Consider the following 21,371-nt stretch of genomic DNA (forward strand, 5'->3'; position numbering starts at 1 on the left):
CATTTAAGACTAATCGGAGAAAATTCTTCCAGTCAATGTACAATTAAGCTCTGGAATTCGTTACCAGAGGATGTGGTTAAGGCAGTTAGTAAACCTAAGTTTAAAAAAGGTTTGGATAGGTTCCTGGAGCAGAAAGCCATAAATTGCTATCAATCAATAAGGATTACTGGCCTGGGATCTATTCATTCAATGTTTGGGCATCTGCCAGGTACTTGTGACTTGGATTGGCCACTGTTGGAGACAGGATGCTGGGCTTGATGGACCCTCAGTTTGAGCCAGTGTGGTAACTTAAGTTCTGAATCCATCCTTGCCAGCTATTTTGAGGAAGCAAATGTTTTTGTGTAGCATTGAAAAGTGCTGTTATGAGTGCTACAGCACAGCAAGGCAACTAAGACTAGCTCAGTCAGGGTGCACCTCCGCGCAGTCGGTGCACACCTCCAAGGTGTCGCTGGCACACCTTTCTCGGTCCAGCCTTTCATTTCAGCTGAAACCCCCTCTTCGGCCTCCAGTTGTGCCCTCCTTTTGAACCGCTGCAGTCCTGCGAGCTGAAGTTCCTCACTTGGAAAGTCATATTCCTGGTGGCGATCACTTCGGCTCGTAGGGTCAGCGAGCTTCAGGTGCTGTCACATACGCACTGTACACAAAGTTCTTCCACGATCGTGTGGTCTTGCATACGCATCCTAAGTTTCTGCACAAGGTCATGACTGATTTCCACCTCAATCAGTCTATCTTTTTAGCCATCTCTTTTCAGAGGCCTCATTCCCACCCAGGGGAACTGACGCTTCTACCTTGGATTGCAGAAGGGCCTTGGCTTTCTACCTGGATCGTACTGCTGGCCACAGGCAGTCCACCCAGCTCTTTGTGTCTTGGCTCCAACAGACTGGGAGTAGCAGTGGGAAAGCAGACCTTGTCGAACTGGTTGGCACATTGCATTGCTTTCTGTTACACGCAGGCAGGCCTTCAGCTAGCTGGCAGAATTCAGGCTCACTCTGTGCGAGCTAGGGCAACGTCGGTGGCTCATTTGTGTGTAGTCCCCATCAAAATTTGCCAGGTTGCAACCTGGAATTCTCTTCACAAGTCTGTGGCTCATTACTACCTGGACAAGGATAGATGTCAGGACGGTGCCTTTGGTCAGTCCGTTCTGCGCAATCTGTTCCAGACCTGAACACAACTCTTCCTGCCTCGTGTGGGACCCAGACTGCCCCTGTTTACCTACAGTGCCGCAGTTGCGTCGTGCACGTTGGCACCTTCTTCAGTTGCTGTTGGTCTCTCCAGTTGTATGGGGCAGTCTGGAGCTTGGTATTCACCCACATGTGAAGTCTGCCAGCCTGCTTGTCCTAGGAGAGAGTGCAGTTGCTTACCTGTAACAGGTGTTCTCCTAGAATAGCAGGATCTTAGTCCTCAGGAATCCCACCTGCCTCCCCACAATGTTGGGCTCACCTTCGGTTTGTTTTATTTTTTTTACTCGTATTTTTGCTATGTTACGAGACTGAAGGGGGACCTCACGTGAACACACGGATAGTGGCATGCTAGGCATCCCGAGTGTTCTGGTCAAAGCTTCTAGAAACTTTGATAAAAGTTTTTCCTGCTGGGTCCCATCGGATGATGTTGCCCATATTTGAGGACTACCATCCTGCTTGTCCTAGGAGAATAGGTAAGATGGAAGAGAGGTCAATACAGAGCAGACAAAGGGAGTGAGAGTGTGCAAGGTGAGGACACAGGGGAAAGCATAGACAGGGCAGCTCTCCATAGGGGCCCCAACCCCTTTCAACCCTTTACTTCCCAAGTTTCATCTCCGTCTTCTGTTTCAGACCCTCCAGTGTTTCAGTAGACACTCTCTAGACAGCCTCTAACCAAAGCATGGCCTCCAAAACTGGACACAACATTGCAGATGAAGTCTTACCAATGAGCTGTACAACAGCTTAGATTACTTCCTTTTGTCTCCTAGTTTTGCCTCTCCCTATGAACCCTGTCCACCACTTAGAGGTAATCAGGTATAATCAGCCCAAGGTCTCTTCTCCTGTTCTGTGGACATCGTTAATTCGCTCCATTGTTTACTGCTCCCAAATGCATAACTGCATTTTTATTTTAATTATTGAAAGTGAGCTGCCAAGTAACAGACCACTCCTTGAGCTTCCTTAAATCACTTCATACTCTAATCCCTCAGGCCTATACATTCTGTTGCAGATCTTAGAGTCACTTGAAAGAAAAAAAAAAAAAAAACCAACCTACTCCTCCTGATCCCTCTGCAGTAATACTCAGACAGTGAATAGAATCAGCCCAAGACCAATCCTGATCAATATTCAGCTATTTTACGGCCCCCACACCACACCCCATAAACAATCCCAAACACAGAAATTCAAAGAGAAGAACTATTTCTCTTTCAGTGGTTAGAGAAGTACAGGAATGGTAGGGTCTGTCTTGATCAAAGCACAACGCTCTCCTAGGCCTGGGCTTATACAGCCAACAACCCCACGTAACATAACATAAGAACCTGCCATACTGGGTCAGACCAAGGGTCCATCTAACCCAGCATCCTGTTTCCAACAGTGGCCAATCCAGACCATAAGAACCCAAACATTAGATAAATCACAAGCTATTATTGCTTATTACAGTCATGGCAGTTTATGGATTTAACCTCTAGGAACTTATCCCAACCTTTTTTAAACCCAGTAACACTAACTGCTGTTATTTGCAAACTCTCAAATTGGTTTTCACTGATTAGTTAGGAAAAGATCAGGGAGCCTGATTTCCTCTCCTCTTCTGACTCAGCCAGCGTGCCAGCTGCTGGGAATTCGTCACAGGGAAATGCCCGTCTAGGCTCCTGAACAGAATTGCGAAACTTTTTTTTTTTTTTTAACGCTTGGCTAAAATTGCTTTTAAAGATGATGTATTAAGTTTAATAAAAACAACAACATAAACTAGGGCCAAATAACTTTCAGAAATTAGCACATACTCTGCAAACTAACAAGGCTCATGTCCTGCGAGAATACGTTCCACAAAAAGTATAAGACCACCTACTTAAAAAAAACATGAAAATAAATAAATAAATCCTTTTTAACTAACCAGCACTTAAATGTGCAAAACACAGATCTGTTCACAATCTGAACACTTCAGTCACACCACTACCCTCTGGGAATGTATTTTGGGAAAAGCATTTCAGAGCCTCTCTTCTACGTTAGCACACTACAGAAGCCTCTTATTATACCAGAGAGCCAGAGCACATGCAGCCAAAACACTGGGCAACAATGAAAGTGTTACTGACCTAAGAAGGTCCTACTCTGTAGTATCTTGATGTGCTGAACACGAATATGACCATGAAAAGTTTTTATTGGCTCTCGTTTTGAAGATATTTAATATAGTTCGCTTTCTATGTTTAGTCATGTAAATAAGCCCAGAATGATGTAATATTTCATAATACCATCATGCACACATCATCCAGAGTTCATTACATCATTTTCTTATGCAATGCAGTTCTACTGCCCTGCTGCTGCTGAGTAAGCCGACGTCAGCAGTGTACTATATGAAGCCCAGTCAGAAAGGGTGAGCATTTGAAATATTCATGCTGGCTGACTACTGCTGGACACTCCGCAGAGATGCTCCCGAACAGGTGTACAAGAGACAAGCAAAGAAATCTAAGACGTAGTCTATGACTTCATTTTTCAAACGGTATTAACCGTAGGTCTCCTACTATTGGCAATTGTTCAAGATGTAATTATATTATTGCATATTACAAAAAAGCTAGAGCCAGTTTTGCATTTTCACAGTCACATTCATGTTTAGCACATGGAAATTTATAAGAATTGACTAATTTCATTTCCGTAACATGACTTGTGAAAATTTGTTGCCCAGTGAAATCGATGCCAAGATGGCAGCACGCTCCGGCCCAGGGAAGGAGACAGCCGGCTGCTGCTGCTGCAGTGACCACTTATTAACCTGCCAGAGGCATTACGTGTGGAAGAGTCGTCCCTGCAGCGGTGGGGGTAAGCCAGGGGTTCCTGAGCCGCTTATGTATGACTGTCTAGGGAGGGACAAGGCAGCAGAGAAATGGTCGCACAAGGGCTTAAAAAAAAAAAGAAACCCACACAAACCATTTGAGGTCTGTTCTCCCCCCAAGCAAAAAACACATGTTTTCAGATGTTCCATGATTATTACACAGAGACAGTAAGAGTGCTGCTGGTTTTCAGCAACAGAGAGAGAGACACACCCAGGATATTCCAAAGTACTGCCCTCGTGCAGGTGGCCGACAAGCGAACGCAAAGGACTCTTACCAGAGGGCTGTGGTGGAAATGTAACGCACAAACTCTGTGAATGGCAGCGGGTCCGATGAAGCCCCACAGCTGCGACAGACGCACTGCAGGAGAAAAAAAGGAAAACACAGTTACTCTTTCAGGTCAGAGGAGGTGGTCAAGGAAGGCAGATAAAAGAAGTAGCAGCAAAGACTTCCAACCTGTTCGTACAGGGTCATGGCAAACTTCTGGTGCGTGATGCAGGATTTAGAGGTGCACATGTCTCCTTTGCTGTTTGGTACGATATGAAAATGAATTCGCTCGAGTATGTTTTCCTGAAAGAGTCATGAGTTTCAGCTTAGTTATCCTGTCACGCAGAGCTTGTGAGCCCACACTAAACAAAGAGGTCTGCTAAGATCAACTCGACTTACAAAAGCAATAGATTCATTACCACCACCCACCCCCCTCCCCATATGACACACACATTGTAGTTTGAACAATTCAGTCATTTTTCAGTTGATGGATTTCATTGCCTCGGGTACAATAGTAGATTGTGAGCCCTTTGGAAAATACTTACAGTACCTGAATGTAATCCATTTTGAAGTGACAAAGGCAGAAAATAAATAAAATAAAGCTTTTGCTGCAGTCGTGCATAGCCTGGGAGTGGAACACAAGGTGTTTGATTGGATTAGAAACTACTTTGGTGACAGACAGTAGTAATAAAATGGAATTCATTCTGAGGAAAGACGGGCGTTGAGTGGAGTGCCTCGGAGTCTAGGGGCTGGCTCTGTTCATTATTTTCTTAACACTGCAGAGGGGTTAGTAGGAAACTGGGTTTTTTGTAGAGGACACCAATATTTGCAACAAAGAGGGAGTGGACAGAATAAGAAGAGATTTAAGAAAGCTTGAGGAGTGGTCAAGTGCTTAGCAGTTAAGGTTAGAGTTGCGGATAATGATTCACGGAGAGGGATGATGATTTGGACATCATCTGCATAGATATAGAATTTGAGACCAAGATCTGATAGATGATGACAGAGGGGCAGGAGGTAGATGTTAAAGAGGGTGGAAGAGAGGGAAGAGCCTTGAGGCACTCCTTGAGAGAGGGTATAGTGTGTGGATTCTGAGATGCCTAGTTTAACAGAGAAACGTCTGTTGGCCAGGTAGGATCTGAACCAGAGGAGGGCTATACCAGAGATACCAATATCGGGAAATGAGGAGATTGTGGCTTATCGTGTCAAAAGCCTCCGAGATGTCGAGAAAGCAATGAGATAGTTATGACCTTGGTCAAGGCCAGTGAGGAGGGAGTCAGTGAGGGATAGTAGGAGGGTTTCTGTGCTCAGATTTTTACGGAAGCCAAATTGGGAGGAGTGAAGGATGTTGTCTTCGAGATAAACACCCAACTAATGGACTACCACCTTCTCCATGATTTTCGCGATGAGGGGGAGGTTAGAGTTGGGACGGTAATTGGCTGGGTCTTTGGGGTCAAGGGATGGCTTCTTGATAAGGGGTTTGACTACAGCGTGTTTTAGGGAATCTGGAACTGAGCCGGTGGATAAGGAGCAGTTGATGATATCTGCTATGTGTTTAGCAATGGATGCTGGGGATGGAGAGGAGGGTTTTAGTGGGGATGGTATCGGATGGGTGGGATGCTGGCTTTGGAGGATGGACTCAATCTCCTTGGAGGAGGTAAGGTCGATGGTGTCGAGTGAAATTTTGAGGGAGGAGGGGTGATTGCTGGGCATGGGAGTGATAGGTATGAGAGTGGTTGCAGGGGGGAACCTGAGGAGTATGTTGGCTATTTTGTTATGGCTTATAGCAGACGATAAACGTATTAAAATGTGGATTTCACAAGCCTCCTTAATACATTGTCTTTGGCATTGTGTGCCTATACTGGCCTTTTGGGAGTTGTTACAGGGTCAGCTTAGCATCATTTTTTATTTAAACTGTTTTCTATACTGTTTTTTTATACAGAGATGTAATCAAAACGGTATACAAGGTGTACATACATAATAAAGTCACAAATGCACAAATAATAAAATGACAAACAATCATCATGCACATTGACATGGTCTCTGTTCTTTGTATTCTTAATAACAATGGGGATGAGAGTGTCAATGTGGACAATATCCTTTTTGTCTCCGTGGTATGTCTTTTTTTTTTTTTTTTTTTTTTTTAAAGAGATCTGGCACCAGTTCTCTCAATCTTTGCCTGAGCCTATGCGGTTACTGTGTCCATTTGATAATGAGCCTGCGGGCATATTAGATGGTTAGTTATTTGTGACTTTTTTCCTTTCTTTTGGAGTACTTTAACCAATTATCAGCTCTCTCTATTTTTGTTGTTGGATGTTGTTCTCTCATGTAACTGGTCAAATTAAATATTTCAATATGATTCCCTTGTTTTCTAAATGGGGGTGGAGGGAAGGTAAACATTTGGAAAAACTTCGTAGGAATACTGCAATGTTATAGTTGTCTTGTGTTTGGATTGCATGTTTATGTTGTATTCCTGTTTAAAGATATATTAAAAACATAAATAAATAAATAAGTTTGGAGAGGTTCCTGGAGGAAAAATCCATTAACCATTATTAAAGGTAGAGTTGCAGAAATCCACTGCTTGTTCCTGTGATAAGCAGCTTGGAATCTCTCTACCCCTTGGGATCCTGCCAGGTTCTTATGGCCTGGATTGGCCACTGTTGGAAACAGGATGCTGGGCTTGATGGACCCTTGGTCTGACCCAGTATGGCATTTTCTTATGTTCTTATATCTTATTTATATTCTGCTTTTTGGTACTTCAAAGCAGATTACATTTAGGTACTGTATTTCCCTGTCCTCAGAGGGCTCACAATCTGAGAGCCTAATTCATCAAGGTATTTTCCCATAGACATGCTCTCATAGCAGGTGTCAGTGTACATGGGTGCCTTGTGGGATAATTTTCACAGGGAAAGTATGTACACAGTGCAGACACATAGCTTAGAAAAGGGCCTAGAGAATATTTTCAGTACTACTTGTGGAACCTCGCCTTCCCACTTAAGGTAGAAACGTGCTGCTCAGATACGCTGCTTTATGAACAGGGCTCCCGCTTAGTGCCTAATTATGTGGACAAGAGCTTGCGCTGAGTACTCACAAAGCATTCTGCTGCATCATCCATCAGGCCAAGCTGAAAGCGGTGCTCATCCTTGAAGCTCTCAGCCAGGGCATGCCTCATGACATCTGAAGGCAGCGCTTTCTCTCGACTGTGTTGAAACTGTGCAAATATTGACTGAAAACAAATAAGCAAAATGTTATTTTAAATGTGGAAAAGTTAATTGTATAACAATTGTACACCATTAAAGTTACAAAGATCCGTAATATGAGGGGGAAAAAATACTTTGAAAAACCTGGGTACCAGCCAAGATTTTTAGGAGCTAAGAAAAAATTAGTTTTCCCCGTCACATTTTGTGTGGGGTATTTTTATTTTAATTTTTACTCTGACTTTAAGAAAGAAAGAAACCTGAAACAAAATTTGTCACGTTAACACCATGAAACAAACAATTGATAAATCAATACCAAAAACCTAGGTTTCTAGTTTTGCCTTTCCTCATCTTGCTCTCTTTTGTCGTCTTTTGCTGCTTGCACATTTTTTTTTTATTTTCAGATTTTTTTTGTCTCTACATATTTGCATGTCTTAATTTAATATGTCTCCTCTTCTGTGTGGGCAGGGAGCAATGCCTGGCTGCAGACGTGGTAGCTCCTGTTCAGCACAGGACAGAGCACTTGCCAGTTCAACCAGGCACCTCAAAATCTTTCACCCCTACAAGATACCCATAGTCTTTAAGAGCCTAACAGCTATGGCAAGACTGATAACCTGCATGGAACGGTGATCACAACCCTAACAGGAGTGGTATTGCTGCACCAGGATAACCTGCATTGCATGACTGTGGTCACAAACACAAGCTTCAATGCGCATGGGGAGACCAAATGGCTTGGACAATAGCCTTGCAGATTTTGGTGGCCCTGTGAATTGTTAGAAAGCTTGGATTGAGTAAGGAGGTGATAGAGGCCATTACATGAAATGATTCTGGGCATGCTTGGGACCGATATGGAGAACAGCAGTACTAATTTATTTTTGGTTTTTATATACCGATCTTCCTGCATTAAATACAAATCAAACCGGTTTACAAGGAACAAGAAAACTGCCTGTACGGCGATACATAGAACTAAGAACATACATTGTAACAGGGCAAACACAGTTAAAATTTAAAATTTAACTGAACAGAGAAAAAAATATTTACAATGCATAGTCATAAATGTCTAATAGATTTGAAGATCAGGTAAACAAAAATGGCAGAGGGAGAAGGGAGAACTGGTGTAGGGTGGCTTATAGGTGCTGTATTCTTACCTAACCAAAGTGGAATAACCTCAGCTGGGCAGACGAAGGAGTCAATTTGGAGTTTCTGCCATCATTTGTTATGCAGTCTATATTCAGCATCACTTATTTGAAAAGTCTGAAATTGTTTTTAAAAAGACCACTTGGCTAGTAATGTGTTATGGATTTTTCCTCCAGGAACTTAGCCAAACCTGTTTTAAATCTCACTATATTAGTCATCTTGACAACACTTTCTGGCAACAGATTCCACAGCTTGATTGGGTTCCAAAAGAAATATTTTTTCATACAATTTCTTTCAAACCTGCTGATTGTTAGGTTCATGAATTGTCCCTTTTTTAGTATAATTTGAAAGAGTTAATACCTATCCTATCCTACTCATGATTTTATGTATTTCAATCATGTCCCCTTCTCAGCCTTCTCGTTTTCAAGACTGGCCCTAACGTGTGTAGCTTCTCATCGTAGAGGAGTTATTACATCCTCTATAAAATTGTGCTGCCCTCATCTGCACCTTTTCTAAATTTCGCTCCTTTCTGAGATGGGGCAGACTCAAGACGGCTCAATACAGAGGCAATATATTTTCCATTGCATCCTATTTGCTTTACTGATCACTGCTGTACACTGAGCTGAGGATTTCAATCTATTGCCCACAAGGACTCCAGGGCCTGTTTTCCTGTGTGGTGACTCCTAAAATGGATCCCAGCATTGTGTACCAGTAGTTGGGATTATTTTTTCCCTATGTGAATTACTTTGCACTTTTCCACATGAAATTTCATCTGCCATTCAGTTATCCAGTCCAAGTCTTGCACAGTCTTTCTTCAGTTCTTCACAATCTGCTGCTGTTTGAGTAAATTGTGCAATCTGCAGATTTGATCACCTCACTAATTGTTCCCTTTTCCAGATCATTTAATGTATTAAATAGCAAAGGTCCCAGTACAAATCCTTATAGTACTCCACTAATGGAGCTTCTCTATTTGGAGTTTAGTTCAACCCTCCATTTCCATAATAAAACACTTCCTAGCCCATGAATTTTAAAAAATTTCCCAAGAACTCTCATGGGGGCATTGTTAAATGTTTTCTGAAAATCCAAAATTACACTAACATAAGAATATAAGGGCGGCCATGCTGGTTCAGACCAAAGTCCATTGAGTCCAGCTTCCTCTCTCCAACAGTGGCCAACTAAAGTCACAAGTACCTGGCAGATCCCATAAACAGATCGATACAGTAAAGTGCGGCCGCGGTTACCCTGCTCCTAACTCGCCTTCTACTCACTTTCCGGCCGCGTTAGCCCTTCCCGCGATACACTATCCCCTTTAACTCATCCCTACCGCCTCTTAAAATCCCCGGGTGACCCCTTCCGCCCGCGGCATGTATATTAAATGTAAACGAGCGAATTAGCTATTCCCTCCCATACAGTAACGTGCGCCCCGACTATCGCTTTTTTACCCTGCCGTTTTGCCGCGCGTTTACCCTGCTAACTTACCGCCTACCCTTACCCCAGCGTTAGAGGCAGGGGTAAGGGTAGACGGCAAACTTTCCCCCAGCCCCCGCTCACCTGCCCTGGCCGCGTCCGGTCTCCAGTGCAGCCCCAGTCCTGTCCCCTCCTCCCGAAGCAAAAAAAAAAAAACAAACCCCGAAAAAAAAGTAGCAAGAGAGCGAGGGGAGAGACGGGCCTTTCAGTGCCAGTCCATTCTCCTCTCCTCCCGAAGCAGGGCGCGAAAAGCAGCCTTGCTCCAGAGGAGGGGGGGGCAGTTTAAAGCGACGAAGCGACTTACTTTTGCAGCCCCCCCCTCCGGACATCAGCGACGACGACCGGGCAATCCTAGGCTCGGGCCTGCTAGTCCCTTCTCCTCTCCTCCCGAAGCAGGGCGCGAAAAGCAGCCTTGCTCCGGGAGGAGGGGGGGGGGGGGGCAGTTTAAAGCGACGAATCGACTTACTTTTGCAGCCCCCCCGGACATCGGCGACGACCGCGGCTCCTGCCTCCAGCTGTCAGACAGACGCATCGCACATGGGAAAGCGGCCCCTATGCGTGCAATTGGCTGCTCAAGACGTGACGTCAGATGCCGTGATGCCAAACGTCGTGACGTCACGTCTTGAGCAGCCAATTGCACGCATAGGGGCCGCTTTCCCACGTGCGATGTGTCTGACAGGTGGAGGCTGGAGCCGCGGTCGTCGCCGATGTCCGGAGGGGGGGGGGGGGGGGCTGCAAAAGTAAGTCGCTTCGTCGCTTTAAACTGCACCCCCCCTCCTCCCGGAGCAAGGCTGCTTTTCGCGCCCTGCTTCGGGAGGAGAGGAGAGAAGGCCGGAGCCTAGGATTGCCCGTCTCTCCCCTCGCTCTCTTGCTACTTTTTCGGTTTTTTGGGGTTTTTTTGCTTCGGGAGGAGGGAATAGGACTGGGGCTGCACCGGAGACTGGACGCGGCCAGGGCAGGTGAGCGGGGGCTGGGGGAAAGTTTGCCGAGCATCGGAGAACATAACTGTCCACTTCCTGGTACCTGTCATTTCAAATGTCATTTGAAATGTCATTTGACATGACAGATACCAGCGCGGCCGTGAAGCGTTAGGCCCGCGCACCCAGGATACTGTATAGGCGCTCTATACAGTAAAATGGGTTGCGCGGGCCTAACCTTCGCCTAACGCTTCGCAGACGCGGCATGCATTTGCATGCAATTTGAAGAGAGTATCGAGCGGTAGGTGAAGAGAACTGTGCGTGCGGGGAACGAGGGTGCGCCTGGCACTGCTGCACTCTAACGCAGCATAACTGTATCGACCTGAAAGTAGCCTAATTCTTTTTACTCACGCCCAGCAATAGCTATCTTTAATCCACCTGGCTAATAATGTGTAATGAACTTTCCCTTCAGGAACTTGTCCAAATCTTTTTTAAACTCCACTATATGCTAGTTGCCTTGATCACGTCCTATGGCAACAGATTCCATAGCATGATAGTACTTTTTCCCTCTACGCACTTTCTAAAATCTGTTTTGAATCTGCTGGCTTTTAAATTCATAAAGTATCCCCTTGTATTTTTTTGAAAGGGTAAATAACCATAAAAACATAAGAAATTGCCATGCTGGGTCAGACCAAGGGTCCATCAAGCCCAGCATCCTGTTTCCAACAGTGGCCAAACCAGGCCACAAGAACCTAGCAATTACCCAAACACTAAGAAGATCGCATGCTACTGATGCAATTAATAGCAGTGGCTATTCCCTAAGTAAACTTGATTAATAGCAGGTAATGGACTTCTCCTCCAAGAACTTATCCAAACCTTTTTTGAACCCAGCTACACTAACTGCACTAACCACATCCTCTGGCAACAAATTCCAAAGCATTATTGTGCACTGAGTAAAAAAGAATTTTCTCCGATTAGTCTTAAATGTGCTACTTGCTAACTTCATGGAATGCCCCCTAGTCCTATTATTCGAAAGTGCAAATAACCGATTCACATCTACTTGTTCAAAACCTCTATCATATCCCCCCTCAGCCGTCTCTTCTCCAAACTGAACAGCCCTAATCTCTTTAGTCTTTCCTCATAGGGGAGCTGTTCCATTCTCCTTATCATTTTGGTTGCCCTTCTCTGTACCTTCTCCATCGCAACTATATCTTTTTTGAGATGCGGCGACCAGAATTGTACACAGTATTCAAGGTGCGGTCTCACCATGGAGCGATACAGAGGCATTATGACATTTTCCATTTTATTCACCATTCCCTTTCTAATAATTCCCAACATTCTGTTTGCTTTTTTGACTGCTGCAGCACACTGAGCAGACGATTTTAAAGTATTATCCACTAGGATTCCTAGATCCTAGTGGATAATACTTTAGATAATACAAGTAACTTTAGATACTTTAGATAATACAAGTAACATAGATCTAGATCCTAGATCTAGATCTATGTTACTTGTAATAATGTTCAATGGTTTATTGTTATTGTTCCATGTTCTATGTAAAAAAACCCAGGTCTAACTTCCCAGACCAGGGCAACCTCTTTCGTTACTTGTAAACCGGACTGATTTGTATTGCATACAGGAATTCCGGTATATAAAAATTTAAAATAAATAAATAAATCTTTTTCCTGCATGGTAGCTCCTAATATGGAACCTAACATCGTGTAACTGCAAAAATGGTTATTTTTCCCTATATGCACACCTTGCACTTGTCTACATTAAATTTCATCTGCCATTTTGATGCCCAATCTTCCAGTCTTGCAAGGTCCTCCTGTATTGTATCACAATCCGTTTGTGATTTAACTACTCTGAATAATTTTGTATCGCCCACAAATTTGATTAACTTCACTTGTATTCCTTCCTAGATCATTTATATATATATATTGAAAAGCACCGGTCCAAGTACCGATCCCTGAGCACTCCACTGTTTACCCTTGTCCACTGAGAAAATTGACCATTTAATCCTACTCTGTAATCCACGAAAGGACATCGCCTCCTATCCCATGACTTTTAGTTTTCTTAGAAGCCTCTCATAACCATCCTTTACCTGTTCCACCACATTCAAAATTTTATAACTGTATCCTGCCCCCTCTCAGTCATCTCTTCTCCAAGCTGAAGAGTCCTCACCTATGTAGCCTCTCATCATAGGAGACATGTTCCATCCCTGTTATGTGTCACCTTCATTTTTTCTAGTTCCTTTATGTCTGTCTTTCCTGAGATAGGATAACCAGAACTGCACACAATACTCAAGGTGTAGTTGCACCAAGTAGCAATACAGAAGCAATATGATATTTTCTGTTTTATGCTTCATTCCGTTTTGGATCAGCCATAACATTCTATTTGCTTTTTTTGACTGCCACTGCAGAGAATTTCAAAAGGATTAAAAGGTCCTTTTCCTGGGTAGTGACTCCTGATTTACAACCTAGCATCATATACCCATAAATATGGATTATTTTTCCCTATGTGCAATTTTCAGTTGTCCTGTGTCCTAGTCTTGCAAGGTCCTTCTGCAATTCATTACAATTTGCTGCCATTTTAACAACTCTGAATAAATTTTATGACATCTGCAAATTTGTTCACTCACTTGTTCACTTTTCCAGATCAATCAGGTCCCAGTACTGATCTCTGGTTCTCCACTAACTCCTTTCACCAGTTTGGAAAACTGACCATTTATTCCTACACTCTGTTTCTGGCCTTTTAACCAGGTACCAATCCATAGTAGAACAGAGCCTCCTATCTCATGACTAATTTCCTGGCATGGGTTATTTTTCCCTATATGCATCACCTTGCACACTGAACCGACGATTTCAATGTGTTATCCACTATGACGCCTAGATCTCTTTCTTGGGTTGTAGCACCTAATATGGAACCTAACAATGTGTAATTATAGCATGGGTTATTTTTCCCTATATGCATCATCTTGCACTTATCCACATTAAATTTCATCTGCCATTTAGATGCCCAATTTTCCAGTCTCACAAGGTCTTCCTGCAATTTATCACAATCTGCTTGTGATTTAACTACTCTGAACAATTTTGTATCATCTGCAAATTTGATTATCTCACTTGTATTTCTTTCCAGATCATTTATAAATATATTGAAGAGTAAGGGTCCCAATACAGATCCCTGAGGCACTCCACTGCCCACTCCCTTCCACTGAGAAAATTGCCCATTTAATCCTACTCTCTGTTTCCTGTCTTTTAGCCAGTTTGCAATCCATGAAAGGACATCGCCACCTATCCCATGACTTTTTACTTTTCCTAGAAGCCTCTCATGAGGAACTTTGTCAAACGCCTTCTGAAAATCCAAGTATACTATATGTACCGGTTCACCTTTATCCACATGTTTGTAACTCCTTCAAAGAAGTGAAGCAGATTTGTGAGGAAAGATTTGCTCTGGGTAAAGCCATGCTGACTTTGTTCCATTAAACCATGTCTTTCTATATGTTCTGTGATTTTGATGTTTAGAACACTTTCCACTATTTTTCCTGGCACTGAAGTCAGGCTAACCGGTCTGTAGTTTCCCGGATCGCCCCTGGAGCCCTTTTTAAATATTGGGGTTACATTTGCTATCCTCCAGTCTTCAGGTACAATGGATGATTTTAATGATAAGTTACAAATTTTTACTAATAGGTCTGAAATTTCATTTTTTAGTTCCTTCAGAACTCTGGGGTGTATAGCATCCGGTCCAGGTGATTTACTACTCTTCAGTTTGTCAATCAGGCCTACCACATCTTCTAGGTTCACCGTGATTTGATTCAGTCCATCTGAATCATTACCCATGAAAACCTTCTCCATTACGGGTACCTCCCCAACATCCTCTTCAGTAAACACCGAAGCAAAGAAATCATTTAATCTTTCCGCGATGGCCTTATCTTCTCTAAGTGCCCCTTTAACCCCTCGATCATGTAACGGTCCAACTGACTCCCTCACAGGCTTTCTGCTTCGGATATATTTTTAAAAGTTTTTACTGTGAGTTTTTGCCTCTACAGCCAACTTCCTTTCAAATTCTCTCTTAGCCTGTTTTATCAATGTCTTACATTTAACTTGCCAACGTTTATGCTTTATCCTATTTTCTTCTGTTGGATCCTTCTTCCAATTTTTGAATGAAGATCTTTTGGCTAAAATAGCTTCTTTCATCTCCCTTTTAAACCATGCCGGTAATCGTTTTGCCTTCTTTCCACCTTTCTTAATGTGTGGAATACATCTGGACTGTGCTTCTAGAATGGTTTTTTTTTGGTTTTTTTTTGGTTTTTTTTTTAACAATAACCACGCCTCTTGGACATTTTTTACTTTTGTAGCTGCTCCTTTCAGTTTTTTTCTAACAATTTTTCTCATTTTATCAAAGTTTCCCTTTTGAAAGTTTAGCACGAGAGCCTTGGATTTGCACACTGTTCCTCTTCCAGTCATTAAATCAAATTTGATCATATTATGATCACTATTGCCAAGCGGCCCCACCACTGTTACCTCTCTCACCAAGTCCTGTGCTCCACTGAGAATTAGATCTAAAATTGCTCCCTCTCTCATCGGTTCCTGAACCAATTGCTCCATAAAGCTATCATTTATTCCATCCAGGAATGTTATCTCTCTAGCGTGTCCCGATGATACATTTACCCAGTCAATATTGGGGTAATTGAAGTCTCCCATTATTACCGCACTACCAAATTTGGTTAGCTTCCCTGATTTCTCTTAGCATTTCACTGTCCGTCTCACCATCTTGACCAGGTGGATGGTAGTATTCCCCTATCACTATATTCTTCCCCGACACACAAGGGATTTCTACCCATAAAGATTCAATTTTGCATTTAGTCTCATGCAGGATGTTTATCCTGTTGGACTCTATGCCATCCCGGACATAAAGTGCCACACCTCCTCCCGAGTGCTCCTCTCTGTCATTGTGATATAATTTGTACCCCGGTATAGCACTGTCCCATTGGTTATCCTCTTTCCACCATGTCTCTGAGATGCCAATTAAGTCTATGTCATCATTCACTGCTATACATTCTAATTCTCCCATCTTACTTCTTAGACTTCTGGCATTAGCATACAAACATTTCAAAGTTTGTTTTTTGTTTGTATTTTGATTCTGCTTTTTAATTGATAGGGATAAGTTAGAATTTTTTTAGCTCAGGTGAGTTTTTAGTTACAGGCACTTGGACTACTTTTCTTATTATTGGATCCTCACTGTCGGGATGCCCTAATTCTAATGCATCATTAGTATCCTTTGAAGATACCTCTCTCCGAACCATGCGCTGCTGAGCGACTGTCTGCTTTCCCTTTTGTTCTAGTTTAAAAGCTGCTCTATCTCCTTTGTAAAGGTTAGCGCCAGCAGTCTGGTTCCACCCTGGTTAAGGTGGAGCCCATCCCTTCGGAAGAGACTCCCCCTTCCCCAAAATGTTCCCCAGTTCCTAACAAAACTGAATCCATCTTCCTTGCACCATCGTCTCATCCACGCATTGAGCATCTGGAGCTCTACCTGCCTCTGGTGACCTGTGCGTGGAACAGGGAGCATTTCAGAGAATGCTACCCTGGAGGTTCTGGATTTAAGCTTTCTACCTAAGAGCCTAAATTTGGCTTCCAGAACCTCCCTCCCACATTTTCCTATGTCGTTGGTGCCCACATGTACCACGACAGCCGGCTCCTCCCCAGCACCGTCTAAAATCCAATCTAGGTGACGCGTGAGGTCCGCCACCTTTGCACCAGGTAGACATGTTACCAGGCGATCCTCACGCCCACCAGCCACCCAGCTATCTATATTCCTAATAATTGAATCACCAACTATGACGGCCGACCTAACCCTTCCCTCCTGGGCAGTAGACCTTGGGGAGATATCCTCAGTGCGAAAGGACAATGCATCACCTGGAGACAATTATGAAGCGGTCCCAAAGCTCTCACAAAAACTTACCATCCAAAATGCTTTCCTAACCATCAATGACATGGACCCATATATTACTAAACTTATAAAAAGAATCGTTCTTAATCGTAGCCCGTTTAGTAAGCACATGAGTATTTCCAAGCCACTGGCAAACAGCAGACAGGAGGATAATCGGCTTCTTCCGCCCGGCTGTTTGCATACATCTAGCAGCAATAACCTGCAAAATCAGACTTTGCAGCGACTGACACCCCCCTGCAGAGTTTAGGATCCTTAGGAGGGGTAGTTTGTGAAATATCTTGCACATTGCCACCATACAGGATACCTAGTTCCAACACCAACAATGCTTGCTGGCAGACAGACCCTCAGAGGTAAGAGCTGCACCCTACCGAAAGAAAACAAAGATCTCTCAAAGGATGATCCTATTTAATTCACCCTAAATCCATAAAGTGCTTGAACGGAAGGTAATAAAAACCATTCCAAGAAGCTGATGTTTTTCTGCTAGGCTTTCAAAAAACTTATTCCTCGATTTCTCCAACATGCTGTACCTGGCCTATCCCTAGTGTCGCCCACTCAAGTCCCATCTGAAAGCCCGTGTTGTACTTTATTGGTAGAATTAAAGAAATTTAGTCTTTACCAAGAGAGCCTTCCAGGTGTCCCATATCAAAGGTTAACCGGGTAAAGAAAGACTGAAATCACAACTATCTGAGTAGTGCTGCTCCTAACATCTCCTGTTTTACCATCCTCCTCTACTATAGCCCTCATCTAAGAGGCCAAATATTTCTAACTATTAGGGAGCCTCAGCCCACTTCACAACTTGGGTTGATAGAGGCCAGGTCTTTGCTGGCAAACGAAGCTAAATATTGTTCTCCACAGACTTTTCAAAAAGCTATCGGGTAGCAAGACTGACAAAATCTGGAAAAGGTAATTATGGCGAGACAGAAAACTCATCTTAACTGAGGTGATTCTGCTCCCACTTCGGGCCTTGTGGGATAATAGGCCCATGACTGCGATTAAGTCCATAGAGCTCACTTACTTGTCTGGTACAATAATCCCCCTCCCCCAGCGCCCCCCAAAAATTCAGTTTCTTTTGCCCATTTAAAAAGGAATCTATTTCAGACGCTGAATTGTGCTCTACAGGAGACTAATATTAAGAATTTCAGGTTTATTCATGTTTATTTTATATCCTGATACCTCCCCAAACTTCTCAGTCTCCTGAGACTTGGGCCTACTTAGAATGAATATGAAATCATCAGCAGAGAGCAAAATTCCTCTTGTAGCCAGTGACTGTTCTCTGAGATGGGCCGATGTGGCCTTACTCAGTGGGGGAAATTTGGTGTATTCTTGAAGATCAGGGGATAACCCCTCTCTGACAATATTGAGTACTCAACGGTCAGAGGTGATCGCTTCCCAAAAATGGTAGGAACAGGAAATTCTCCCTCTTACTTGTAGTGGTAAGAGTGGCCTAGGTACCTCTAAAAACCCTGCTGGGTTTTCATGTTATTTGGAGGCAGGCACCGTTGTATCTGATTCCCTCGCCTGCCGCAACTTTGCTGCAGTTGTGATAGCTGTGGCCGGGTTTGCGGATAAGGTGGCATATGGTATGATGAATATGGCCTGTACAGCTGTCTTTAGAAATAGGTCTTTCTGTATGATAAGAAGTATTACCTAAGAACATAAGAAATTGCCATGCTGGATCAGACCACGGGTCTATCAAGCCCCGCATCCTGTTTCCAACAGAGGCCAAACCAGGCCATGAGAACCTGGCTACATTAACTGCACTAACTACATCCTCTGGCAATGAATTCCAGAACTTGTGTGTTGAGTGAAAGACTTTTCTACGATTAGTTTTAAATGTGCTACTTGCTAACTTAATGTAGTGCCCCCTAGTCCTTCTATTATCCGAAAATGTAAATAACCGAGTCACATCTACTCGTTCAAGACATCTCATGATTTTAAAAACCTCTATCATATCCCCCCTCAGCCATCTCTTCTCCAAGCTGAACAGCCCTAACCTCTTCAGCCTTTCCTCATAAGGGAGCTGTTCCATTCCCCTTATCATTTTGGTAGCCCTTCTCTATACCTTCTCCATCGCAGCTATATCTTTGAGATGCAGCGACCAGAATTGTACACAGTATTCAAGGTGTGGTCTCACCATGGAGTGATACGGAAGCATTATGACATTTTCCATTTTATTAACCATTCCCTTCCTAATAATTCGTAACTAACATTGTTTGCTTTGACTGCTGCAATCGAAATTTAAAAAACTGAATCTCGTATGTAATACTCAAATTTCACAGCAAAATTTTTAAAATTATATAAAGTGAAAAGTGTAGTTTCATATATTTTCAGGGCAGGAACCATACAGATTGTCCCATCCTTATGATTTAATCATAAACATCCAACCTTCCACCTCTTTTTTTCCTTATAAATTGTGAAATGCTGTGGAATTTATACATTATCAAAGTGCACTTGTAACATGACGTGGCTATTTTTTTCAATTTAAAATGTGCCCTAAACAGTTTTTCTATGTATATATTCAGACTGCTGAAAACATAACTTAGCTGCAATTATGTGACATATTTATCCACTGCTTCACTGAACCCAACTTGCGCAAGTTTCGAACAAGATCCTTCCTCAGGAGTGGGTGTGTCTGTCTCTCTCTATTCCAGTTTGGATAACCAAACTTATTCCACTTTATTACTCCCGTGGTTTATTTGGGCAGCCAAGCCTCCTCACTGAACGTACTCAATGGCGGTCTGACTATTCGCCATGCAGCACACTGAGCCGATGACTTCAAAGTATTATCCAGTATGATGCCTAGATCTCTTTCCTGGATGGTAGCTCCTAATATGGAACCTAACATGATTGCTCGATGGGAGATGCCAGGGACCAGACCGCTATGTTCTACTCCTTTAATTGGGCCACAGTTTCACGCAGCTCGTCTCCAAAGAGATTGTCCAGGAAACGGGAGGTTGGCCAATTTCTCGTGGATGTCTTCTTGAATGGTGCTGGCCCGAAGTGGCTATGGCTCCTGCTGTGGTACGAGTGGAGGTTAAGGCCTCATATTGCATATAATAAATGCCTTAGTCCCTCCTCCAGGTCATGAAATTGTTGTGGTGGGGCCTAATTCAGCACAGCTGTGGTAGTGTGGGGCTTGAGCGACTGAAGGCACTTGTAAAGATACTGAGTGATACAGAATTGGTACTGTGGATCTTCACATGCAGCATATCCGCCTGGAACGCTCTTCTGCCAAAGTTGTCCAGGTATTTACAGTCGCACCCTAGAGGAGGTGTTTGAATGAAGGCATGATTTTGTTAGCCCCTTCATGGCCGACTCGACCACTATAGAGGCGTGTGATAGTTGGACCATGCTGTAGAACGGAGACTGACTTATCTGGAACTTGAGATCTGTCTTCCATGAAGTCGCTTGCCCTGAGAAGGAGGGACTCCAAAGCCTTCATCATGACTGCATCTAGCACAGCGTGGGAAAGCAAGGTGGTTGGCTTGGCTGGCACTTTGAAAATCTTTAGGATCTCTAAGGCCTCAGTGCAAAAGGTCTGGCATCTTGTGTGTTTCAATGTTGAGTCTCGTGCCCACCTTCTCCACGAATTTCAAATAGGAGAGGTCTTCCAGAGGGGAGGCCGGTGAAGGTTGTTCCTATGGCAAGTCAGATGGATACCCCATCGAGGAACCCAGGAATGTAGGAGCCGAGAACTGCGGGGAGACATCAGGTTGTGGAGAGTGTCCAGGAGCTGGGCTGCTGGACAGACTCGGGACTGATGTCCCCTTATGGAGGCAAAGTTGTTCTGCCTTGTGGGGAGTCTTCGTGTGGGTTAGGGTTGACCTTGCTACTTCCCTGACTCGCCATGGAGGAGAGAAATTGGGTCAAGATCTTGGATTTTTGTGACAGGCACTAAGCTAAACAGCTATTTAAGTTGCTATCATCCGTCCTTCACCGGGAACAGTGCTTCTCCCCATTCAATCCTTCTCTAGCACACACCTTAAGAAGCAAGATGCATTCTTATCCTATCCCCATTAGATATCAACACTACAGCTCTCGCTTAAAGTTACCACTACAACACTCAAGCCGACCCACTGGTTTCCTTCTCCCTATCATGGCCTCCCCCCTCTCTCAACTTCTAGGACTCACCCTCTTCACTCTAACACTATTCAATGCTCAGTCCCTTACAAAGAAAACACACATCCTCAACGACTACCTCATGGATTCAACACCTGACATCTGTGTCATCACAGAAACCTGGTTCAGAAACTCTGACACCGTTCTGACAAACCAATTACCCACCCACATTTATGACACCTTCTCTATTCCCAGACAAAAAAAAAAAAAAAAAAAAAAAAGGAGATGGCCTCCTTTTAGCAGCCAAAGAAAGACCTCAGGCTCACCAACCAGCCAATCAGGACCTCCTCCAAACTCTATTTCTTCAAATCGAACCATCTCCAAATTCTA

At 43.5% G+C, this 21,371-nt stretch overlaps 1 protein-coding gene across 2 annotated transcripts in view; it reads right to left on the minus strand.

Annotated features, from left to right (window-relative positions):
* The window catches only part of USP53 (ubiquitin specific peptidase 53), a 213,866-nt gene that overhangs the window by 144,307 nt on the left and 48,188 nt on the right, over window positions 1–21,371 (minus strand). For both annotated transcript variants that reach the window (XM_029607059.1, XM_029606209.1), the window contains exons 3-5: window positions 7,350–7,484; window positions 4,451–4,564; window positions 4,272–4,354 (exon numbers count right to left, since the gene is read on the minus strand). In XM_029607059.1, the coding sequence (XP_029462919.1) occupies window positions 4,272–4,354; window positions 4,451–4,564; window positions 7,350–7,484 (332 nt within the window). The remainder of the gene's footprint in view (window positions 1–4,271; window positions 4,355–4,450; window positions 4,565–7,349; window positions 7,485–21,371) is intronic.

This window comes from Rhinatrema bivittatum, chromosome 1, assembly GCF_901001135.1.
Source record: "Rhinatrema bivittatum chromosome 1, aRhiBiv1.1, whole genome shotgun sequence".
NCBI lineage: Eukaryota > Metazoa > Chordata > Amphibia > Gymnophiona > Rhinatrematidae > Rhinatrema > Rhinatrema bivittatum.